This window comes from Schistocerca serialis, chromosome 8 (assembly GCF_023864345.2).
Source record: "Schistocerca serialis cubense isolate TAMUIC-IGC-003099 chromosome 8, iqSchSeri2.2, whole genome shotgun sequence".
Classification (NCBI taxonomy): Eukaryota; Metazoa; Arthropoda; class Insecta; order Orthoptera; family Acrididae; genus Schistocerca; species Schistocerca serialis.
This window is the reverse complement of record NC_064645.1, coordinates 528,031,874-528,051,755: the sequence shown is the minus strand read 5'-3', so window position 1 is coordinate 528,051,755 and position 19,882 is coordinate 528,031,874. Positions and strand designations below refer to the sequence as shown.

Below are 19,882 nucleotides of genomic sequence, written 5' to 3'. Positions count from 1 at the left end.
ACTGCAGAGTGAAAATCTCATTCTAGAAGCATCCCCCCCGCTGTGGCTGAGCCATGTCTCAAAAATGGTTCAAATGGCTGTAACCACTATGGGATTTAACATCTGAGGTCATCAACCCCCTAGACTTAGAACTACCTAAACCTAACTAACCTAAGGACATCACACACATCCATGCCCTAGGCAGGATTCGAACCTGCGACCGTAGCAGCAGCGCGGTTCCGGACTGAAGCGCCTAGAACCGCTCGGCCACCGTGGCCGGCAGCCATGTCTCCGCAATATCCATTCTTCCAGGAGTGCTAGTTCTGCAAGGAGAGCTTCTGTGAAGTTCGGAAGGTAGGAGACGTGCTGACAGAATTGAAGCTGTGAGGACGGGGCGTGAGTCGTGCTTGGGTAGCTCAGATGGTAGAGCACTTGCCCGAGAAAGGCAAAGGTCCCGAGTTCGAGTCTCGGCCCGGCATACACTTTTAATCTACCAGGAATTTTCATACCAGCGCACAATCCGCTGCAGAGTGAAAATCACGTTCTCACTGACACTCTCCCCTCACGTGTTGCAGCGGTCCGCGCTGCAGAAGGTGGTTATTCAGGCCTTTGACAGGTGGCCACGTTAATATCACTTGACAGTGTAGTATAGAACATAATGTGGTTATTATAAATTTAAAGACATTGGTCACAACATACTGTAATAAAAACTGGTAAATTCAACTTGTTGTTATTATAGTTATCATTACATTATATAGCGAATAAGACCATTAAAGTTTGTAATAAACAATAAAGACCGTCGTAAGTCTCACACCTGGAGGCATGAATTCTTACATTAAATGAGGCTGATACAGACTTTACACCATAAACTAAATGCATGATTGCATAAAATGTTTACGATTAAAGATCTGTACATGTACTTTAGACGCAAGTATGTTACGTAGCACGCATGTGACAGAATCAGTCGCTGTACAATGGAAAGTCTCTTTCATGACTGATAGCGAATATGTTAGTCGAGCGTACAGGCCAAGAAAGTATCCAAGAGAAACTCCCACCTTGCTTTAAGGAGGGGTTGCATACTACTCGCCACAACTATACGGGAATGATTTCCAACAATGTAGCATCTGGAGCTTTCATGAAGGGAGAAGTATTTTGTGACAGTAACATCACTCTAAGGGCCATTACACACATACAGAACGAGAGAGGTGGCTCAGTGGTTAACAAATGGACTCGCATTCAAGAGGACGACCATTCAGTCCCGCGTCCGGCTATCTTGATTCAGGTTTTCCGTTATTTCCCTAAATCGCTCCAGACAAATGCTGGGATGGTTCCTTTGAAAGGGCACGACCGACTTCCTTCCCCGTCCTTGCCTAATTCGATGAGAACGATGATCTCGCTGTCCGGTCTCCTCCACCAAACAAACAACACATACAGAAATTAAAAATCGGCTGCCATCTTATCATCACTAACAGTCCTGTTAATCGTATTAAAACACTGAAATATCTTGGTCTAACCATTGCTGGGAAACTAAAATAACTTTCTAGTCGACTAACCGTGCAACAGAAGGCCCACAACAGACTAAAATTGCTGAAACGCTTGTTCGTCCGATTCTTGAGTATTGCTCATCAGTATGGGACCCTTACCAGGTTGGATTAATAGAAGAGATAGACATGATCCAGCGAAAAGCAGCGCGATTCGTCATGGGGACATTTAGTCAGCGCGAGAGCGTTACGGAGATGCTGAACAAGCTCCAGTGGCGGACACTTCAAGAAAGGCGTTACGCAATACGGAGAGGTTTATTATCGAAATTACGAGAGAGCACATTCCGGGAAGAGATGGGCAACATATTACTACCGCCCACATATATCTCGCGTAATGATCACAACGAAAAGATCCGAGAAATTAGAGCAAATACGGAGACTTACAAGCAGTCGTTCTTCCCACGCACAATTCGTGAATGGAACAGGGAAGGGGGGATCAGATAGTGGTACAATAAGTACCCTCCGCCACACACCGTAAGGTGGCTCGCGGAGTATAGATGTAGATGTAGAAACTGCTAACGTGCCGGACAAAGCACGCCTACAAAAGCACTATTAATCGCATACTCGCCTCTACAAACATAACACGCATCTACGCATCCCCAAAATTTTACCACTCCAAACGTTATAGAAATCTAAGTACCCTAGGTCCCCTTCCGCATCCGTCTTCCCACACCTACAAGCATCCTCAACCAATTGATGAAATCTCTCCCCTCAGCCCCCCTCTCGTCTACGTTATCACTTTCGGATGATGTTTTTGCGCCTTCTCTATGTGCGTTATAAGTCTCTGGCTAGGTGCCTCTTGACAACACCAAAAGCTTCAGTGAACTAGGTTATTGAAGCACCTATAATAATAGTACCTACAATATCCCGTACAATACACCTACAATATATACTTCGACGGAATGTGCTCACAACGGTAGATAACATTGTTCTGACCACTACTGACGCTTGCAAACTATTTATGCCATTGCACAGTAGCAATTCTTGGTCAAATACAGCAGAGCAATCCTCGGGCTTGGCTAGCATCAGCATTTATGTTCAAGCATGCGGTCTCGGGGTGTGTCTATATTTTCGTCCAACCCCTGTAGATTCATATGAAATTGAGGCTGTCTGACATAACAGATGCCGGCCGGAGTGGCCGTGTGGTTCTAGGCGCTACAGTCTGGAGCCGAGCGACCGCTACGGTCGCAGGTTCGAATCCTGCCTCAGGCATGGTTGTGTGTGATGTCCATAGGTTAGTTAGGTTTAATTAGTTCTAAGTTCTAGGCGACTGATGACCTCCGAAGTTAAGTCACATAGTGCTCAGAGCCATTTGAACGATATTGAACATAACAGATATCATTCAAATGTATACGTCCTGTATATTCGTTTCATTACTGTCAAAACTCTCTTACATGATGATATTGTTCCTTTTGGCAATTACAGTCACTACCTAATTCGTGTGTGGCTCCATAGAGATGGATGGAATAGCAACCTTTCTGGGTGCCACGTTTTCCCATGTTCCACTCGCCTTCATTCGTGGTAACTTGTTGCTATTATGCTTACACATCTTCCAAAATCGGGCTGTTTTTATTTCTTAGTTATGTCATTTTTATAAACCGTAATGTATAATCATCTTTCCCCAATTCGATCTCTATGTGCTTTCTTCTCACTGTACACCGTTTCATCTGAGAGAATCGCTTCTTTGTTTCAGATAGGCCAGTCAAAGACCACGTCATACAGCTATTGCATTTGCAGTGGCTTTTGATGATCGCCCACTATTTTCGCACTTTATCAAAAATGGTTCACATGGCTCTGAACATTATGGGACTTAACTGCTAAGGTCATCAGTCCCCTAGAGCTTAGAACTACTAAAACCTAACTAACCTAAGGCCTTCACACACATCCATGCCCGAGGCAGGAATCGAACCTGCGACCGTAGTGGTCACACGGTTCCAGACTGTAGCGCCTAGAACCGCTCGGCCACCCCGTCCGGCCGCACTTTATCGCTGAGTTATCCATTCGCCTTTATCGTCTCATCTTTCTTGGTAGTTTGTCCTGGAACCTCACTTGATTAAGCTTTCTCGTCAGAGATTTTCAGTTTTTAGTCTCTCTAAGTGCCGTTTTGTTATCTTGGGCAGTCGATATGCACATTTCTATCTTGTTTAGTAGAGATGAAAACGCTATTCTTTCGAAAAGATTGGGTACCAGTCACTGTTCGAGGTATTCAAACCCGTTTGTTGCTGCAGATCTGCACTGCACAAGCCGCCCACGTTACACAGGAGCTCAGGACGTTCGAAATCTAAGATATTTGTGTAAAGGTACCGTGGACGAGTGCTCCAGAAGGGAACTACGCTTCAGAAGAGGCTACAGGGCGCCACGTATCGCTTCAGACTGTTAGGAAACGATTGCTTGACACGAATTTCCATTCCCGAAGACCACCGCGGGCACCACGTGGCACACCATAACACCCTGTACGCGATTACAGACGGCAAGCAACCACACAGAACAGACGCCTGAGGATTAGCATCGGATGTTGTTTACTGACGAAACTCAGATCTGTGTGTACTCTGATAATCGCACACAGCGTGTGAGGAGATAATTCGGTAATACCAAACGCCTGCAAACCTCTGTTCACATTTGCAACAAGGTGGTGATGGAGTGATGTTCTGAGCTGGCATTACAAGTGTCCACCGTAAACCTCTTGTGGATCCTGAGGCCGTACCTCAGCTCTTCGGTGCAGGTATGACGTTCTGCATCCATTAGCGGGACCGCATCACCAGCATTTTGATGTATGGAACTCTCGTACTTATCGCGTTGCATACGTTAACACGTTCTCCCAGCATGTTAGGGTCACCAGAATGGTTACCTCCTTGCTCCCTGGACATGAAGACAATCGACTATATGTGGGATCGATCCAAACGATGTGTTTTTTCCTGTCGACAAGGACCATTTACTCTGCACGATGTAGACAGAATCGCGACGATATCATTTGTACCAGTGCTCGTTTGACGATCTCACAGACGGTATACCGTGCTATGTGACGTCCCACAACGTGTTTACGTTATTTAGCGGCGCTGTAAACCCTTCTCACTGGAAACCTATGTTTCGTCGTTACAGAAATGTTATTTTTTTCGTTTGGTTATATAATTACATTACAAACAAATGTATATGCATACCTCAGAGAAAACTTCTATTTATTTACTTTGGGTCATCAGTTTTCTGAGTGGTTTGAGGTAGTCTGCCATTAATTCCTCTCTTGTACCATTCTTTTCATCTGACAATCACTTGCTACCTTCATGCTCAATTATTTTCTGGACATATTTCAGTCTCTGACTTCCTCTACAATTTTTACCATCTACAGCTCCCTCTAGTATCAAGGAAGTTAATCCCTGATGTCTCTGTGTATGCCGCAACACCTGTCCCTTTTCAATGTCAGTGTTTTCCATACATTTCTTTTCTCGCCGTTTCAGAGGATAATGTCTTCATTCCTTACCTTATCAGTTCACATAATTTTCAACATTATTTTGTAGCACCGCATCTCAGATGCCTCGATTATATTTCGGTTCTCCCACAATCCAGGTTTCACTACCATATTCTGCAGTGCTTCAAACGTAGATTCTCAGAAATTTCTTCCTCAAATTAAGGCATTTATTTAGTACTAGCAGACGTCTCTTAGGCAGAAATTCCCTAATTGCCAGTGCTAGTCAGCTCTTTATTTCCTCCTTGCTCTATCATGGGTTATTTTGCTGCCTAGGTAACGGAAATCCTTACCATCATCTACATCGTGATAACCAATTCAGATGTTAAGTTTCTCGCGGCTCTGAGATCCACTACTTCTTATTCCTTTTTATTTTATGTGTCTTCAATTTCAAAATAAAGGGTTATTTCAAGAGGGGTAGTTCAAGACATTTATTGATGTGTGTACTTCCTCAGTATTGTAATAGGATGACCGGAGCGGGTGACGGGGTCGGGGTTGTAGGGCGTGGCTGGGTGGAAGAAGGTGGCTGTTTTTAGCAATCTTCCTCTTTATTGTTGGTTCTGCCAATACATTTTCCGGTAGCTCGGCCCCACCGCTCGTGTCGTGGTGGAGACGTGCTGATGTGTGCAGCCCGGGGAACGCTCCGCCGATCTCAGTCAGTGGCTGCACAGGTGGTAGGAGGTTAGCAGCACGAGGCCCGGCCTAGCTCGCCTCCTGCAGACGCTGCAGCTCGTGACGACGCCAGGAGTTGCTGGTGCAGCAGCGGGCAACGCCCTCCGCTGGCCGGTCCTCGGGGACAGCGTCACTGATGAAGACGACGTAACAGCGACCGAACTCCCAATCGGTCGAACTGATGCCGACGCCCACCTCTGATGCTCTTAAATAGTGCAGACCGCTGCTGAATCCGCTGGTTACGCGGCGCTGTGTTTATTGGAATGTTCTCGATGAGTTGGCTAACGCAACCGCGCCACACGCGGCCCGCGCCTCTGTAATTCTGCTAATGCTGCATTCTGGCTGTTGGTGGCTGCCGCGCACGTACACACATACCGACGCTCGTTGCAAAACTGTTGCACCTGCATAACGTGCCGGCCAGCCTTCGTCCGCCGTCTGCCGTGAGGCTGGTGCATCGTGCACTGAAACACTCTAAATCACAATTTCGCATCACATTTCCTAGATATAACCCATTGTCCTCTACAGTATGTATGAAACTGTGACGTGACGTATACGTGCTGACAGGTGCGGAAGCGCTGCATGATGCCGGGTCCGTAACAGCATGGGAGGCTCGGGATCTACGCTGAAAGGCGGTGGCGCAGAAGCGGCCGCCGGAGGAGGTGGAGGTGGGGGCGGCAGCGTGGGCGGCAGTGGGCGCCGCTTTTCGCAGCGCGCCTCCTCGCTGTTATCGCCGTCCTCGCCGCCGCCGCCCCCACCGCCGCCGGAGATCTCGGAGCAGCAGAAGCAGCTGCTCACGGACGCCTGGAAGACGCTCGAGGACGACATCGCCAGCGTGGGTGTCATCACGTTCATCAGGTGAGGCGGCCGCTGCAGCAGCCTGCTCGCCCGACAGGCGAAGCTTTTGTCGCATATCCAGGATTCCTGTTCTGATCGCAGGCGTGGAATGGAACAGACCGCAGAGGGTGTAAATAAGAAGGTATGAACAAACTTACTGGGAACATTCCTAGCACTTACAGGAAGAATATTCAATAACAGAAAAGAAATCGGTGTACGAAGAAATGATTAATGTAGAGTAACGCAATCTCGGGTATGTATCTGTCTTGGTAACATATTTAAGTGATTAACGGAGGCGCGAGATTACCCATTGCCAATGCGAAATGCTGCTACATTAACAACTGGTGTAATCGCCAGAATTTTGCATTGTTTTGTACAAGTGTCGGATATTAGTTTGTTAGAAGAAAAGCCTATCCCTGTTGCACTTGGTTGGTCAATAGAGGGACGATTAATGCTTGTTAGGGATGACGCTGTAGTTATCGTCCGGTGGTGTCCCATATTTGCTCGATTGAAAACAGATCTGGTGATCGAGCAGACAAACGCAACGTGTTAAAACTGTGTAGAGCATGTTAGGCTACAACTGCAGTATGTGGGCAAGCTTTATCGTGTTGCAAAGCACTTCTTCGAATGTTGTTCATGAATGCCAGCACAACAGGCCGAATCACCAGGGTGATGTCCAAATTTGCAGTCAGGGTGCGTGGGATAACCACTAGAGTGCTCCTGCTGTCATACTAATTCGCATCGTAGACCACAACTCGAGGAGTAGGTCCATTGTGTCTAGCACGCGACAAGTACGCTACAGACCGTCTACTTGCCTCCTTGTATGCATCACCCTTCCAAACCGAGGGGCATAACCGACTTTTATAAAAAAAAAAAACACTCTGCCGACCAATGAGCTCTCGCTTGACACCACTAAAGTGATTGTTTGGGGCCAGTGGAATGCACGGTACAGGGCGTTTGGCTCGGAGCTGTCCTTGAAGTAAAGGATTTTTATCAGTTCGTTGTCTTACTGTGGTACCAATTGCTGCTAAAATTACTGCTGCAGATGCAGTACAATTCGCCAGAACACCATGGTCTTCCCTCTCGTTAGTATCATGTTGCTCGAGCCCGGTCTTCTTGCGAAGGTACATTCTTTTGACCACCGCCACCAGCAGTCACGGCTATTGACTACATTCATGACAAGTGTCCCTGCAGTATCACAGAAACAATATGCGGCTTTTTGTAGCCATATTTCACAACCTCTTTCAAACTCTGTGAGGTGTCCATAAGGATGTCGTCGTCGCCTTGGCTAACATCAACTCACCACGTCCAGCCTGATAGGTAACTAACACTCACGATTGTTGCAGAGTGTATTTAAAGCAAACCTGATTTTCATCCTCTTAATGGCGCTATTAGCACCCTCTCATGCGACTGGTACAAAATTGGTGTAGACACCAACATCCGTATACGTCGCACATCTCCGTGTCTTATTTCACGATTTTCTTTCCGTCAGCGTATGTTATATGGACATTGGTCCGGAAATGCTTTATTCCTATGTTGTAGCTCAGCTTCTACAAACTCTCAACGCATTAATGATGGGAAACACATAGGAAAGGAAGGAATCAGCAGAGTATGAAACACTGCCCTATATGAAATATTCAAAATGCCCTCCGTTAGCAAGGATACATGCGCCAACTTGCCATAGCGTTGAATCCATATTGCGTTAATGTATCCCTGGAGAAATCCATTTTGTTTCACAGCCTTTCACGATACCTGCGCGAAGACTGTGCATCTTTTAGCGGCGTTCCTCGACACAAGAGCTTTCAAATGCACCCCACAAATAAAATTCTAGTTGCACATGTTCGTAGGGAGCGATCTGTCATTAGTGAGTAGAAAAATTTTCTGTAGCCAAGATCACTTAGCATTTTTATTTTACTTTACAATGACCGGTTTCAATATAATCTTGCTGCCATCAACGGATCTACAATGTGCGAAGGTAAATCCTTTACAAAGAGAATTAGTCATAGTGGACAAACACATACATCACTATAGGAAGTAGATTACCCAAGTTTAGAAAATTGATATTAACATGCATGCGTGCCATCAGTATAATGAAAACCATTTATGACGATAGAAGACGACACCACGTGGACCTGCAAAACACATAAAAAGGAGTACAGTTGTAAAACATCCATTGCACCAACTCTATGCCTAGGATAGGATCTAATTTATATAGATGCGGAGGGAGTAGAGACCATGGCACTTGTCCGCTTCTACCCATCCATCAGCCACAGAATCTGTTATTTAGAAGCATACAAGTAATAACACCGAATTGAGGAGGAGCTCATCTTGCGTTAAGAACTCGTTTTGTCGCACACGTAAAGACACATGGTCTGCTGGTCTGCCGGCCGCTGTGGCTGAGTGGTTCTAGGCGCTGCTGCTGCGGTCGCAGGTTCGAATCCTGACTCGGGCATGGATGTGCGTGATGTCCTTAGGTTAGTTAGTTTATGTAGTTCTAAGTCTATGTCACTGATGACCTCAGATGTAAAGTACCATAGTGCTCAGATCCATTTGAACCATTTTTCTGCTGGTATAGCAAACAGGTGGAGTATTCTATATGAAAATATGCAAAGTTTTTCAGCTCAGCCTCAGCACTAGCAATCAGACGCCAACAATACCGGCCCGGACGTTGACAGAAAATCTTTGTTGATGACGTGATTGCACAATTTCGTGAGAACTGTCGACAGGAATAGGAGTGGACCGAAAACAGGACCTTGTAGGACCCTCTTTGTGGTCTCTCCATTGACAATGAAAAGTTTTCTGCTTCCAATATTGTGTGAATTATTGAACACAACATTTTAAAATCTGTTTCTTAGGTATCATTCATACCTGCTGCGTTAACCATGATCAATGTGATTACAAAGAGAAGTGAAAAATGAGTTCTATCATGGAAATAAAGTGTTTCCGGATCGATGCTTATACAACAGATTTTATTCCTCTGTGATTAATGTTTCCTGAAAGTGGGGTTGTACTTTTTGTTACATCCTGTTTATTGTCAAGTGATGTGGTCGCTCTCATAAATCGTGCGAATTCACGGTCACAAATTAAAAGTCACGACGACGGATTTACATGCGGGCGAAAGATTTGCTCTTTGTGAAACAAAAACATGAATCCACGGATCACAGCTGTACATTTTGTGTACGCCCTGGTTATTAAGAAGTGTGTAACTTCCGTTCAAGGCAAACAAGCATTGTGTTTCCCTCCATATCATCTGGGAAGATTAATAGTTATTCGTATTGGTGGCGTTGAAATCAAAATGACAACGTGAGCGAGGTAGCAGCTCCCTGTTCGCAGGCGCAACATTTATTTTGTCAACTGCTCGGGATACGACACCGATCACGCAAGTCACTTTTTCACTGGGGCTCGCCACAAGTGAACGCTGGATAGTGTAAACTCCCTCCCAGTTTCACATATTACACTGTTTAGTGTTTTGCTGTCTAAGTTATTAAGCATCGAACATAACGTTTATGACAGTTCTGGAGGACAGGCTGAAGCCCAAAGTATAGGTGTGAAGCTATTGAATTTTCTGACTGTGTTTTCTAACATCTGTCGTGTCGAAACATCCTGCGATTCCTGAACATCACTCCCCCCTCCCTCCCCCCCCCCCCCCGCCCCGAAAAACAAAAATGATAATAATAAAATTATTGAAAGGTTCTCTGCAGATAAGACACAACTGAAAACTGAGTTATTACTCTTTAGGCGCAAGCAAACTGTACCTACGTTGCCTTATCGCCGGTCCCATTATTTTCAATCCAACGTATTTCTTAGTTACTCCTTACTCTTACGGCAGCGTACTGTTAAATATTCTTTCACTGAACACGAAATTAGTGCCAGTGTTCTATTAACACAGTGCCACTTCCGATTAAGTAAATTGCGTCCCCTCGGAATTCGGTACGCTGGGTCTGACCTGACTGTGTCACTCATGCGCACCAAAATCGAAAGGCGCCAGTGCTTGACCTCGCTGGTTAATGGGGCATCTATGCTGCCACAACCGATTGAAGATAAGTAAGGATAAATTCGTACATTGTCAACAATATGGATATCTCCTGCATTAAAATAAGTCTGACTACACAGCATTAGTAAGATGTGTTTTCGTTTATCTCGCTCCTGTTGCAACGGCAATTAGAGGGCTAGATATTGAATACATATATAATAGAGGACAGGAATAGTGCTTGATTGTAGTTATTCGCGGGAATTTAGTTTAGGATGAGACAGAGTTAATTAAATGTTCAAATGTGTGTGAGTTCCGAAGGGAGCAAACTGCTGAGGCCATCGTTCCCTGTACTTGCACACTACTTAAACTAACTTAAAATAACTTATGCTAAGAATAACACACACACTCATGCCTCCTACGGGAGAGGCCGCGCAATCCGTGACATGGCACCTTAAACCACGTGATCACTCCGCACGGCCAGAGTTAATTGAAGCAATTTCCGAATGTCTGGAATTTATTCTGTGTTTGAACCTCAGTGGCGGCCTTATCTTGCGTCCAGTTCTTGCTGCTGCTGTTACACATGCTTTATGTAGTATTATAAGTGCATCTGTAACGCTACAGGACGCAGATGTGAAGGTATGGGGCGAAGTTCATTTTGTCTTTGCAGGACAAAGTAGGTCTCCATTCCGAGGTTTCCTCAGGTTCAGGAGTACACACGCACAATCACGATATGAAGCGCCATACAATACAATAGCAATCCATACCACAATACGACGCAAACGAGTTCTGTGGCATACTTTCCTGCAGAATGGAGGGCTTTTCGTCAGCGGCGCCCATGAGAACTGTTACGATGGAAGGGTACGACGATGTCCTACTCTGCTCGTTTTCGGTGACATGCAAGAGACAAAATAAACCGTTGCACACCGACATCGACCAGTCAACGTGCTTTTTGCAGTCTCCATGCATCATTATACACTGCAGAAGAGACCTCTGAGTTGAAAAGGATTTGACCCTTTAGCTTGGACGTGTTCTTTAGGATGGGGCTGTAAACTGCTACTTCGCCAGTACTCTCCATATTATGTTTTGCGAAGTGTGATTTCACGGTAACTTAGGCGGGTGCTCAACAATGAATCGTGACGAAAACGTTTTGTGTCCACAAACTCCATTGCGTGAAAATTTTTGGATCTGGTATTTAGGCCACCTGCCTGCGACTTAAAGTACTTAGTTTCTTGATTTTATTCACTGCTGTCAGTGTTGCTTTTCGCAAAATAGATAACAAACAGTCCCACAATCACAAATCGATGTTTTTATTCCAATATTTTGTACATTTCGAGCCATTGGGGCTCCTCTTCAACTGACTGATCAGCTTAAACAATTTTTTTAATGTGGGTTGCCAACGGCGTGTTTCCAGTGGTATCTGCGAATTTCTTAAGCATGGTGGGTGTAGGCATATCTATATACTCGTATATATACTCAATTTAGTCTCACAGCAAATTTCTGAAAGAAAAATTAAACTACATTGGCTGTTTGAATTTTATTTAAAGTGGTCGTTCCAGTTTTCTACATAAATATGATGTGAAACGAAAAGTTGTCTGTTTACATAAACATGTCTACTCATACTGTCCTCAAAAACTACGTAACCAGTATTGGAAACAGATCAGTAGCAGCCTATATACGAAAAGTGAAGTTAAATGACAAAGCAGCTGCAGCTATATTGAAATAAAAATCACGTATTATGTCTGAATGCCTTTTCTTGTAATTGATTTAGTTTCTTTACGATTCTGTCTCAAGAATTAATATCTGACAGTTAGTTCACGCTTGTGCCAAACTTCTCTTCTTACACTCTCTCTGCCTTCTAGAAAGTACAACCTGCTACACCACATATTTCATACGTCTGTGCAAGTTCTTGTAGACAGCAATGCTCCACAGTCTTAAACCACCCGCATAGGGAGGCATTTAGATGTAGGCTGTGTAGGACGCAGCCTATCTACCTGCATCGAAAAGGGGTCCGTACCACAAAATTTTAAAATAAAAGGATTCCGCTTTAATAAAGTTGTGCTCGTTCTTTTATAATTGTGAAATACGTCTATTAATATTTAGTCCGGGCTTATTTAGCTGAATTGTTCAGTGGACAAGCCCGTATAACGTCGTTTTGGTAATTCAATAAGCCTTATAAAAGAATGGATGTAGGAAACCTTACAGGCTGAAGTGAAATTAATTTCGCGGAAAGCCGATTTCTACCTTCGCTCATTTCATCCAAACCAGGAGTCGTATTTTATTTTGTTTATTTCTTTTTAATTATGTCACTTTATGGACATTATTAAGACTTGAAGCTGTGGATAGTTATTTCCAGTAACTTTATTCGCAGACGAGCTACTGTGCTAAATCATTGATACTTCAAATGTATTTAAAATTTGCTTGTTTTATAAATTTCTTTCTTTATCTGGCATTTAATTAAAATATGTTTGCTTACACTTACAACAAATTATTTAAAATTCGAAACACTGATCTATGCATTGATATGAATCTGAAGTTTATGTTCCTTTCTCTCTGTCTTTTTTCTTTAAACTGACATTTTTCATAGCAGTCTTAATAAAACATATACAATAGCTGACTGAAATGAAAACTTTTAATTCTTTGTCTCGTCAGTCCATAAACTTGGTTGTGAAATTTTATACAACTAAATAGCAAACCTTAGAGCAGTATTATGGACCTTTAAGTAAGAAACAGTTCTAAAATGTTCTTGGTACACATTAGATAATACAAATTTTCTCCCATAGTGCCCGCCCCACAGGTCCAGCCTATGCACGGTGTAAACAGTAACTATTTACTATGTACCACGTAGTCGTAGGGGAAGTTGAGACGAACAATTTAATATAGGATGCTTCTTGTCTATCAAGCACGGAAAGATTCTCGAATCAGCCTACAAAAGCCAGTTATTGACGTTGAGAAAGTCTCTGATAAGAGAAAAGGACACTTTGTGTGGAAAATATTAGACATAAAAGGTTCTCCTAGACAACTTACTAGTATCACAAAGAGTCTATACGTAAATGCTAAAATATTTGGAGGTTCGGGTTCGGAAATGTCAGATGAAGTTTTAGTTAATGGAGGTGTTCGACAAGGGTGCAGTCTATGACCCACTTTCCGTAATTTATATACTGACGACCTAGGCTTGAATTACTCTTGGGAATTAAAACAGGGTCCAGCGTACCTCTAAATGATCTTATGCGCTGATAACTAGACAATTGTATGGAAAACAGAATGTAATTTAGAAAGATCATTATTTGGATTGAACGTAAATGCCATCTATTACAACTTAACGACATATGCATATAAGACAACAATAATGGATTTCAAAGGAAAGAATCCAGTCGACCGAAAATAATATAAAATAAATAAGCTTTGGAACACGTATCCCATTTCAGTAATGTAGGATGTGAGATTAGTTTCGAGTATGACAAAGACATCGAGAAGAAGGGTAATAAATATTAAGCTATCTGGGAACAACTGGAAGAAATGTGGAAAGAGAAACAAAGAAAGAAATACAAATGAAAATTTATATAGTTTTGGCTGCACCCACACTTGTGTATGGTTCCGAATAATGGACAGTAACATAGAAAAAGGTCACGTATACAACCCCCACGAACCATGGACCATGCCGTTCGTGCGGAGGCTTGCGTGCCGCAGCGATACAGATGGCCGTACAGTAGCTGCAGCCACAACGGAGGGGTATCTGTTGAGAGGCCAGACAAACGTGTAGTTCCTGAAGAGGGGCAGCAGCCTATACAGTAACTGCAAGGGCAACAGTCTGGATGATTGACTGATCAGGCCTTGCAACACTAACCAAAACGACCTGGCCGTGCTGGTACTGCGAACGGCTGAAAGCGAGGGGAAACTACAGCCATAATTTTTCCCGAGGGCATGCAGCTTTACTATATGGTTAAATGATGATGGCGTCCTCTTGGGTAAAATATTCCGGAGGTAAAATAGTCCCCCATTCGGATCTCCGGGCGGGGACTACTCAAGAGGACGTCGTTATCAGGAGAACGAAAACTGGCGTTCTACGGATCGGAGCGTGGAATGTCTGATCCCTTAATCGGACAGGTAGGTTAGAAAATTTAAAAGGGAAATGAATAAGTTGAAGATAGATATAGTGGGAATTAGTAAAGTTCAGTGACAGGAGGAACGAGACTTTTGGTCAGGTGAATACAGGTTTATAAATACAAAATCAAATAGGGGTAATGCAGGAGTAGGTTTAATAATGAATAAAAAAATAGGAGTGCGGGTAAGCTACTACCAACAGCATAGCGAACGCATTGTTGTGGCCAAGAAAGACATGAAGCCCATGACTACTACAGTAGTACAAGTTAATATGCCAACTAGCTCTGCAGATGATGAAGAAATTGATGAAATTTATGATGAGATAAAAGGAATTATTCAGGTAGTGAAGGGAGACGAAAATTGATTAGTCATGGGTGACTGGAATTCGAAAGTAGGAAAAGGGAGAGAACGAAACATAGTGGGTGAATATGGATTGGGGGAGAGAAATGAAAGAGGAAGCCGTCTGGTAGAATTTTGCACAGAGCATAACTTAATCATAGCTAACACTTGGTTCAAGAATCATAAAAGAAGGCTGTATGCATGGAAGAATCCTGGAGATACTAGAAGGTATCAGATAGATTATATAATGGTGAGATAGAGATTTAGGAACCTGGTTTATAATTGTAAGACATTTCCAGGGTAGATGTGGACTCTCATCACAATCTATCGGTTATGAACTGTAGATTAAAACTGAAGAAACTGCAAAAAGGTGGGAATTTAAGGAGATGGGACCTGGATCAACTGACTAAACCAGAGGTTGTACAAAGTTTCAGGGAGAGCATAAGGAAACAATTGACAGGAATGGGGGAAAGAAATACAGTAGAAGAAGAATGGGTAGCTCTGAGGGATGAAGTAGTGAAGGCAGCAGAGGATCAAGTAGGTAAAAAAACAAGGGCTAGCAGAAATCCTTGGCTAAGAGAAGTAATAATGAATTTAATTAATGAAAGGAGAACATATAAAAACGCAGTAAATGAAGTAGGCAAAAGGGAATACAAATGTATGAAACATGAGATCGACAGGAAGTGCGAAATGGCTAAACAGGGATGGCTAGAGGACAAACGTAAGGATGTAGAGGCTTATCTCACTAGGGGTAAGATTGATACTGCCAACAGGAAAAGTAACGAGACCTTTGGAGAAAAGAGAGCCACTTGTATGAACATCAAGAGCTCAGATTGAAACCCAGTTCTAAGCAAAGAAGGGAAAGCAGAAAGGTGAAAGGAGTATATAGAGGGTCAATACAAGGGCGATGTACTTGAGGACAATATTATGAAAATGAAAGAGGATGTAGATGAAGATGAAATGGGAGATACGATACTGCGTAAAGAGTTTGACAGAGCACTGAAAGACCTGAGTCGAAACAAGGCCCTGGGAGTAGACAACATTCCATTGGAACTACTGACGGCCTTGGGAGAGCCAGTCCTGACAAAACTCTACCATCTGGTGAGCAAGATGTATGGGACAGGCGAAATACCCGCCGACTTCAAGAAGTATGTAATAATTCCAATCCCAAAGAAAGCGGGTGTTGACAGATGTGAAAATTACCGAACTATCAGTTTAATAGATCACAGCTGCAAGATACTGACGCGATTTCTTTGCAGACGAATGGAAAAACTGGTAGAAGCCGACCTCGGCGAAGATCAGTATGGATTCCGCAGAAATGGAACACGTGAGGCAATACTGACCCTACGACTTATATTAGAAAGTAGATTAAAGAAAGGCAAACCTACATCTCTAGCATTTGTAGACTTAGAGAAAGCTTTTGACAATATTGACTGGAATACTCTCTTTCAAATTGTAAAGGTGGCAGGGGTAAAATACAGGGAGCCAAAGGCTATTTACAATGTGTACAGAAACCAGATGGCAGCTATAAGAGTAGATGGGGATGAAAGGGATGCAGCGGTTGGAAATGGTGTGAGACAGGGTTGTAGCCTATCCCCGATGTTATTCAATCTGTATATTGAGCAAGCAGTAAAGGAAACAAAAGAAAAATTCGGAGTGGGTATTAAAGTTCATGGAGAAGAAATAAAAACGTTGAGGTTCGCCGATGACATTGTAATTCAGTCAGAGACAGCAAAGGACTTGGAAGAGCAGTTGAACGGAAAGGACAGTGTCTTGAAGGAGGATATAAGATGAACATCAACAAAAGCAAAACGAGGATAATGGAATGGAGTTGAATTAAGTCGAGTGATGCTGAGGGAATTAGATTAGGAAATGAGACACGTAAAGTATTAAAGGAGTTTTGCTGTTTGGGGAGCAAAATATCTGATGATGGTCGAAGTAGAGAAGATATCACATGTAGACTGGCAATGGCAAGGAAAGCGATTCTGAAGAAGAAAAATTTGTTAACGTCGAGCATAGATTTAAATGTCAGGAAGTCATTTCTGAAAGTATTTGTATGGAGTGTAGCCATGTATGGAAGTGAAACATGGACGAGAAATAGTGTGGACAAGAAGAGAATAGAAGATTTCGAAATGTGCTGCTACAGAAGAATGCTGAAGATTATATGGGTAGATCACATAACTTATGAGGAGGTATTGAATAGAATCGGGGGAAGAGGAGTTTGTGGCACAACTTGACAAGATGAAGGGACCGGTTGGTAGGACATGTTCTGAGGCATCAAGGGATCACAAATTTAGCATTGGACGGCAGCGTGGAGGGTAAAAATCGTAGAGGGAGACAAAGAGATGAATACACTAAGCAGATTCAGAAGGATGTAGGTTGTAGTAGGTACTGGGAGATGAAGAAGCTTGCACAGGATAGAGTAGCATGGAGAGCTGCATCAAACCAGTCTCAGGACTGAAGACCACAACAACAACAACATACAAGCAGGAGAAACGAAGTTGATGAGGTACATAATAAACTGGAAAAAATGAGGAATAAAATAATGAGATTAGATTTAAAAATATTTTCAGTTAATGACAGGATAAAATAGAATGAAGTGGAGGATCACGTTGACAGTCTGAGAGAAAACAGATTGCTGAAAAAGATAATGAATTGTTTGCCGATTGGAAAGATCTAGGCAGAGCTCGTATTTGACGGATAGATGGGTGCCAGACGCAACCACAGGTGATTACGACACCTAATCGTTGGAAGGAGATGATGATGATGATGATGATGAAGACGATAGCCACTTACTCTACGGCACGTGTGATCCGCGCTACACTTTGAATTGTCTTTCACCCTCTTACGCCTCCAGCTTCGTCCGTCAGGGTTTTGACAATTCCTGCGTCGTTCATAATAACATTCTAAACTTTCCTGTGAGGGTAATGAGAGAAAATGGCTTTCGTATCGCTATGAAAAAACTAATTACGTTTACAATTCTATCTAAATTTAACCCGTTAAAGCACGGTAGCCTCGTAGTGAGGGCAGGGAGACAAAGGATTTATATGAGTTGTATTTGCAGTTGCGAATACCAATTACCATCTGGTGTACAAGCGAATGAAGACAATGAAAATCTATGCCAAACCGGGACTCGAATCCGAATTTCTCACTTTACGAGAGCGGTCGCCTAAATCGCTTTGGCTACTCGTGCACGACTCACGGCCCGACATTACCTTCCATCCGACGTCGTTCGTAGAGCAGAACCTGTACTCGTACGTACATTAAGTAATTCCAGGACTGGGAGGATATTTTAGTTGACAGTCGCTGCCTGCTATCGGCAAATAATTGCGATGTTGTACTGTTTATACAACAATGCAATGTTGCTTAGAGAATGCATTCCTGTCCGAAGGAATATTGCATCTTTCTTCTTGCCAATACAGGCACTGCAGTATCATACAAAACAATTTAATTATTAATTGGACGCTGCCAAAATTAAGTAAATTTTGAGGTAAAATTTACACTAAAAGGGTCAATTTTGGAATTTATAAGACTAATAACAAAAGTTTCTAATATTCGAGAATGATTTTTACGAGAAAGTAAATGTGCTAAAACAGTTAAGATCGACGATGCAACTGCCATAGAAAATAAGGCGATATTCAGAATATCGCATGGCGATTGCGCTCTAGCTTAGATGGCCCTTGTGCGACGATTTGAGGCTGTTTCCCATTTTGATAGAGCACAAGAGTTCTGTATGAAGTAGGTCCTCTCGCCATTTCCTATGGTAAGTTAACAGTTATCGTTTACACCCCAGACCTCATACCGCCTACAGTTTTCAATACGTTTAGCATTACTATTGTTCAAAAATGGTTCAAATGGCTCTGAGCACTATGGGACTTAAAATCTGTGGTCATCAGTCCCCTAGAACTTTACTTAAACCTAACTAACCTAAGGACATCACACACATCCATGTCAGAGGCAGCATTCGAACCTGCGACCGTAGCAGTCGCGCGGTTCCGGACTGAGCGCCTAGAACCGCTAGACCACCGCGGCCGGCCTTACTATTGTTCCAAAGGTTTTGGGGGACACGCATTCACATTTTAATGTCCTCTGAACACTGGCTCCTTAGATTATACTGTAGAGATATGTTTATTTTACTTTACATTATCAATTTTAGAAGATCCGCTTCCACTGTCAGAAGTGTCCGAAAACTCCAGTGCATCAGACGGAAATAACATATACAGGGTGGTCGGAAAATGTCGTAAGGCTGCTGTAGGGCAGATTGTACTAAGACATGAATGTTAAGAAAAAATGCGATACGTTGCACCGTTTCCAAGTTGTTAAGCAATGAATGTAGCTAATCGGGGCGTCGCGCGCTCACATTCAAGCGGCCTACCAGGGACGGTGTTAACTAACGAGTGCTTTGTTTGCGTAGCAGAAACTTGAATTCGCGCGCGCAACGACCTTATTGGCTAACTTGAATGCTAAATAACTCGGAAACGGCGCAACGTATCGCATTTGTTTCTTAACATTTTTGTCTCAGTACAATCTGCCTTACAACATCACGGCAAGCATTTTTGACATTTTCTGACCACCCTGTATATACTGTGCGAAACTACGGCATCTACTATTATCACCATTCACAGACGGCATCAGAGACAAACTAAAACACTTATACATCTCGTATTCACCGCCCAGAGGTGTAACCAAAAGCCGCGCTTACGGGGGGGGGGGAGGGGGGAGGGGGGGAATTACTATCTATCTGTTACTGTGCTCTACTATCCACGCTTTAGTCTCTGCGCAGGTGATAATCAGTTGGGAATTGGTCACCAAACAGACACGAGAGGCGTGTCACGGCGATCGTAACACCTCTTACCACGCCGTCCAACACTCACTCCTCTCCCTGTTCTCAGCTTTCGTTCTCTGACGAGGCTAAATTTCTACAGGCGGCGGACAAAAGTACTACTACCCCACAAAGAGAACACATACCTACGCCCAATACCA

General features: G+C 43.4%; 1 protein-coding gene and 1 non-coding gene across 2 annotated transcripts in view; both read left to right on the top strand.

Annotated features, from left to right (window-relative positions):
• The first annotated feature begins 383 nt into the window (after nucleotides 1–383).
• On the top strand, nucleotides 384–458 carry Trnas-aga (transfer RNA serine (anticodon AGA)). The gene has a single exon. It is a non-coding gene; the product is annotated as a tRNA-Ser (tRNA).
• Nucleotides 459–6,234: 5,776 nt separating this feature from the next.
• LOC126417104 (neuroglobin-1-like) overlaps nucleotides 6,235–19,882 on the top strand; it is a 395,454-nt gene continuing 381,806 nt past the window's right edge. The window contains exons 1-2 of the mRNA XM_050084999.1: nucleotides 6,235–6,245; nucleotides 6,331–6,507. Of these exons, the coding sequence (XP_049940956.1) occupies nucleotides 6,235–6,245; nucleotides 6,331–6,507 (188 nt within the window). The remainder of the gene's footprint in view (nucleotides 6,246–6,330; nucleotides 6,508–19,882) is intronic.